This window comes from Pteropus medius, unplaced genomic scaffold, assembly GCF_902729225.1.
Source record: "Pteropus medius unplaced genomic scaffold, Ma_sr-lr_union100, whole genome shotgun sequence".
Lineage (NCBI taxonomy): Eukaryota > Metazoa > Chordata > Mammalia > Chiroptera > Pteropodidae > Pteropus > Pteropus medius.
In genome coordinates this window covers 16,526,347-16,532,864 of record NW_024346667.1, presented here as the reverse complement: position 1 = coordinate 16,532,864, position 6,518 = coordinate 16,526,347, and the positions used below count along the sequence as shown (strand labels likewise).

General features: G+C 38.0%; 1 protein-coding gene across 1 annotated transcript in view; it reads right to left on the bottom strand.

The window, feature by feature from the left end:
* Positions 1-277: 277 nt before the first annotated feature.
* The window catches only part of MFAP3L (microfibril associated protein 3 like), a 38,930-nt gene continuing 32,689 nt past the window's right edge, over positions 278-6,518 (bottom strand). Inside the window, exon 3 of the mRNA XM_039876122.1 lies at positions 278-6,065. Coding sequence (XP_039732056.1) covers positions 5,134-6,065 — 932 coding nt within the window. The 3' untranslated portion in view covers positions 278-5,133. The remainder of the gene's footprint in view (positions 6,066-6,518) is intronic.

The window sequence follows — 6,518 nt, the reverse complement described above, 5'->3', positions numbered from 1 at the left end:
TTTTTGGATTCTTTACAGCAAGATTGATGTTACCTGTTAAAAATTATTTCTTGGTATAGACAAAAATAAATTGCTCTAAAGTTTGTCAGAATAGAGTTAAGATTTCTGAATTTGGATAAAATTTGTAGTTTTACATAAAAATTATGTTTTCCTTTTTTATCCAAGATATGCCACAGATGCAAAAGGTAAAGATAAGAACTGACACTAGATTTCATGTCATTGGAAATAGTAAATCAGGCCATAATGTCCTTCAAGTGGGACACGACACACATTCTGCAAACCTGCGCAAACCCTTTATTAAAGCAACAATCAAAATACAAGATGGATCATATGATTTTTTCCCTATTATAATATCAACTTAAATAGTAGTAATTTGTTTCCATCTTTAAATTATTTTTTAAAAGTGAACATTTATAGTTCACAAAATCACCAGTTTGACATTTCTGCCCAGATAAATTTTTGTCTTATTTTCTGATTTAAACAAAAGACATCCAGAAGTAGATATACAGCAAACCAAACATAAGCACAAACATCTCCTTTGACCCTAATTCACTGTAGGCAGCTCTATGGTGTCTGAGACATAAATTTGAAGGCTTTTATTACTGGTTAAAAATTTTGCCAAAATATTCTTAGAACTATTTGCTTTCTATTTTTACATTCCCTAAGAGCTTCAGTTTTGATTGTGGTATTCTAAGTATTAGTCTCCTTAAAAATGACATCTCTAAAGAAACTCAAAGATTATTATCACTCTCATATGATACTTTCTTGTATAATAGACAAACTCAGTCCTTTGGAAAACATAATAAGCAATTCTGTTTTATTCAGTTTTTCCCCCACCACTGATTTGTTTAATCCAAACCCGATTAATCACTGTAGAAAACCCCTAAAAGTCATAAGGACAATAAACTTTATCTACCGAAGGAGTTTGAAATGAATAGCTGTTTATAAAAATGATGAATATCGTGAAGATATCAGGTGCTCAAAATATGTGTGGGAATATACAATGAGACTTGGTAGATATTTGAAGAGTACCAATAAATTAGTTTAAAAAGCAAGAATAGAAACAGGGATAATAATCTTAAGGGATTTGCCAAAAGGGTTTGTGACAATAGGTACAATAGTAGTTGAACTGTGCTGAGTATAAAACAGAGTATATGAAAGATAAGTTAAATGCTCCATTTTCTTACCAAATGTAACACTGAGAGGAAACCCCACTAACAGAACCACACAGGCTGCCAGTTAAGAGTTTCAGCACTGATACCACACTGCTTCAGTCTGCAAACAAAAGGTGTCTGATTTGCCTTTCTGAACCGTTCCTCGGTGGTTGGGATTGCTGTTTCTATAGTTAAGCTGATTTATGTTGGATGTACTACATTGAGAGTGTGCCTGTACAACACATGCAAATATTCTTTGTGCCTCACATTTTCTTCATGTGCTAAAGAAGTGAGCAGATCCTAGATCACCAATAAATAACAATCCAAGCATTAGATTTAAAACATGTTATCAGTCTATTGAATAATTTACATAGCCAGTCTTTCTATCAAGTTGTTTTCTTATCTCACCGCTTGCCCTTAAAGGGAAGCTTAAACAACATAGTTAAAAATGAAGCAAACGGTAAAAAAAAGAAAAAGAGAATTCCAGAATCCATTGTGTAGAATGTCAGGCCTCATGGCCTTAGTTTTGAAAAAAAGGAATGTTCATTAGCATCTGAAACAAATCATTCTGGACATGATGACACAGCACAGTAACACTTGGGATGGGTGAGAACATTCAGATATTTTTAGGGTGAATTCTATATGTTATGTATCACATTTGGTTCCTAGAGATTTTAGTCAAGTATTAGTAATTCTTTTGTTAAGTATGATATACAAAAAGATGAGAATAGATGTGCCCTAAAGATATGAAAATATAATATATTAAACAAAACCATTATAAATTACATAGATTTTCAGTATAAAATTTTTTTCCATTTAGAATAAATACCATCCAAGTTTACAGATCATCTAAGTGAATTAAATATGCACACATGTCTGAATCATTTTCAGAATTTCAAGAAAAAAAATTGCTAGAGATATGAACAGATGACCCAGAAACCAGAAATTGATTTTGAGAATGATGACATAAGAGCCAAAGGACATGGCTTGGGATTTAGTCTTAAGCTTTTAAAACTGTCCAGATGAGTCTGACATGTGTGTATGCACACATGTACACACACACAGGCATACTTCTATAAATTTCTATGTAGCCGAAGAGTTAAATTTATCTTTGAAAATTAGCTGAAAATCATGAGGTCGTCTATATTTCATATTCTAGCAGGAGAGCCTTTCTTATTTCATAAAGTAACTGTAGGATGGATAGGGTGAGTGTAGAAATTTCTGGAAGGAGAAATTTCCGTTGTAAGCAAATTTCCTTTTAGGTTGGTTATTATTATATCAAGAGCTTTTTGATGTTTTAAAGAGGAGGAAAGCTTTGAAAAATCTGTATAATCTCCCCAGTCTAAAGAAGCTAAAACCAAAATGCAAACATTCTTTGGTCATACATTTTTGCTCCTGCTTCATAAAAAAATCTGCCCTTTTTAAACTTTTTACCCTTAATCGATGTCTAGAAGGAACAGACGATTTCTTCTCCTATAATTTCTATGTAGAAATCTGTGTATGGGTTTGGATAGAATGAAAACTGAACAGGATGGGAAAAAGTTCACACAAAATCAGCTTATGTCTCTGTTGTTGTTTTGAACGTATAGATGCATGGTAAGAATTTGTTGACTTCCATAAGAAGTAGAAAATGTTTATATTCTAAGAGTTGGAGATAAAACTTTTCTGTAACCCAAATACATAAAATCCAAGTCCACAGAGCCCAAACAGGAGTCATGGTTTTTCTTGATTGCTCATTACTAATTTCTTTAAGACACTTCTAATTAGATGCCAACAGTTCCTTCCTGACCAAGAGATGTTGGGTCAAACTCCACATCTTTCAGATTGCCTTCCACACCAGTTATCTATGAATAAAAAAACCTGTCAAGGCCATTTCTAAGCCAAACCCACTACCTTCAGCTATAGAGTCGGGAATATTTGCTGTAAGGTTTGTTCAGCAAAAACCTCCAATCTCATGTACCCTTTTTTGCTCCCTATGTTGCTTGCCTCTCTCTGGCAATGGGGGCCTTCACGAGAGACTACAAACTTTACATAAAACTGTAAATGTCTGAGCTAGAAGGGATCTTGTGACCCATCAAGTACAATCCCCATATTTTGCAGATAAAAAAGATTAAACCCCAGAATGGGGAAAGGAGTTGTCCAAGGTCTCACTTATCCAGATAGTGACAGAGTGAAGACTAAACATCTGGGTCTACTCTCTCATTGCCATCGTGGCCTATGTAACCTCCAGCCTCACAACCCCATCACTTGATGTGGCCATGATCCTTATGACTACTTTAAGTTTAGTGTCTTCCCTGATCCTAAGTGAAAATTAAATAAAACCACTCATTTTTACTGTGATTAAATCTAAACTGTAGAAGTGGTTCTAATGATTTTAGTGGAAGAGAAGATCCAAAGCTTGCTAAAATGCTATGATTTTTATAAACTTATCCTTTTTATTTGAGTAAGTAATGCAGCATAAAAAAAATGTTTGGTAAATCCAGAGATAACAAAAAATCTTCAAAGTAATTGTGAAAAAGAGCAAGGATGATGATATTGGTTTGGTTCTGTAAGAGAGCGAGACCATGCAAATGGTGCTCAGAGCTCACCTAATCTTCGTCCTCTGACGGATAAGGATACTGAGACTCAGACTTACCCAAAGCCAGGGAGCTGGTATTGGCACAGTCAGGTAAGGTGTTGGCCTTTGGATGACTAGTTTTGTCTTTTGTCCATAACATCATTCTGTCTTGCATATAACTACTTTCTTGTGAGACTAAAAAAAATAATTCAATACTTTTGGAATGTAATTTGATGGTATAGTTCCCTATACTATTATCCTAACCTTTCACTCTCCCCTTCAAAAGGACCAATGGGTTAGCCATGCAGTTCTTAAAAGCAAGTGCACAAAAGTGGACCTGGTTACATGACTTTACAGATCTTTATATTTGCTGTCCCAAATCAATTGTTTGAGTCACCTGATGGCATATGGTCCCTGCAAGCCTTTCTGGGAAACCAATATTCTACAACCTACAGGGATTCATCAAATACCTCTGTCTTTGGAAGCAATAAATTTTCCAGATAAAGAATCAGTCTTTGTTTGGAGGATGATGTTACTTAAACGTAAAAGCAGCAGTTTTCATGGGTAGTAGGGGTATATTCAACCTTTGACAGTCTCTCCCTATACCTTGGTTGAGCTTACCAAAACGCTCTCAGAATTGGATAGGTAAACACATTTTTATTTAGCTATTAAAGTGCTATTCCTGGGCAAAGGTTTTCTCAGTTTCACAATAGCAGCTTCATTGGAAACAAAAAAGCAATGTATGAAAATAGGCCTGGGAAATGACAAAAATTAGGAGCCTAATAACTACTTTGGAACATTACAAATGACCTGTAGATATCAGCCCTGGTACTGGTGACTGATAACAAAGCCTCTGAGGTAAATGTTCTAGGGGAAAATAAGGACAAAGTGGCAAAGAGGACTAAACCAGAAAGAGCAATTAATATTAATTTAACAACAACTACTCCACTATAAAGGAACAGTGAAAGGAATAAAAACTGAGAAGAAAGTGCAACAAACCCATATACGTGCATTTGCTATTGTAGCAGACCTATAATTTCTTAAAGGAAAAGCAATGCAGTGTGCACTGGACAGGGCTCTTAAACTCAGAATTTGTCTTACAGTAGTGTACTCTTTGTCAAAAGGTCATCATCACCAATTAAGGTATTTGGCAGGGGAGCGCCTCTAAAATTCGCATCACATGGACAGACACCTTCTGTCCAATATTATCAATTCTGCACCCTGATGTTTCCCGCATCCTTTTCTATCAGGGAAATCCCAGTCATGAAAATGCACACAGGTGTTTCCCCTTTTAAAATGGCATCACTCCTACCTAAGGGATGAGAGTCTCCTGGTAAGGCTTAGTGGCAAGTGCGTACTACGACTGGACTGCAAGGAGCAGCCCCTGATTTTCTTGATATGCATAGCTTTTCGAAGTTGATATTAGACATGGCTTTCATAAATAATGCAGGTGTTTCTGTCATGTGCCACTGCTGGCTCTGTAGTTTCCAGGTGAGCTGGCGGCAGGACTCTATCTGATACCTCAACAGGCGTGGGCTCTTCAGACGTTAGCTCTGTGGATGTTACATCTGTAGAAGGCTCTGCCGTTTCTAGGGAACGTTCAGCTGATGGTTCTGTCTCCTCTTCATCTTTGACTTCAAACTGTCCCTCCTCTTGGTCATCTGCATGATCTTTTTTGGACTGTGGATGAACAGACACCTTGATGGCAATCTGCTGAGGCTGTTCGTGCAGCGACGAGGCATCTGAGTCGGCGGTGGGGGAGTCGCTTCGCTTCAGGGAGTTGGGGATCGTGTACACCTCGTCCCTGTCTGTGGCCTCCTGGCCTTCTGGAGTGTGCCGCACAAAGTTCTGCCCCTGTTCCTCCAGCCCAACCACTTCCATGATCTCCTCCATGATAGTTCTGCAGTTCATAATGAGAGGAGGCAGAGGCACACTCCTGGCAAGCTCTTCAATGTAGCGGGCGAACTCCATGGTTTTGAACTGGGTCACTTTGGCGAGCTCTAGAGTTTTGGCTGAGGTGATGATGGGGATCCGCTTGGCGATCTCAAATGCCTTTTGCAGCTTCTCTGCGCCTTCTGTCCTAAAGAACTCGTTGATAGCTTTCTCAGTCTTCTTCAGGTGGCTGCTCATCATGCACAGGCGGGTGATGTTGAGGACCATGACAACGGTGAAGGCCACTAGGCAGACGACCATGTAGTAGACACCCATGTCTCCAGAGGTGAAGATGACTCTCAAGGTCACTGTGTTGTTCACAGTGCCATAGATATTGGAAGCAACACACGTGTATTTACCTCGGTCTGAAAAAGACACCTTGGTGATGTTCAGGAGGCCGCTCTCGTGCATCTGCCATTTTCCTGTTAGAAGAGAGAAGAGAAAAAAATTCAAAAAAGGACATACAGTTCCCACTGAAGTGACTACACACTCCCATGCTACTAAAAACATCTGCTACTACTAATGACCACAACAGTGAACATTTACTATGTACCAGACAGCGACTGGTATGAACTCATTTAATCTTCACAACAACTCTGTAGGGTAGGTATTAATACTAGCCCCACTTTATAGCATGAGAAAACTGAGGCACAGTTAGATTAAACCACCTTCCCAAGGGCACCAGTTTGGAAGCAGACGAGCTAGGAGATGAACTCAAGTTCAAGAGGCTATACTCTTAATCACCGAACCATACTGTATAATTCCACATCCTGGTGAAAAATAAGAAAAGTAAACAATCTGGAAAATACTGTGTTCTTACTAGAGAATTCCTTAACTGTAGCATCTGATTTTCTAACCTCCCTCTCCCTCCCTCC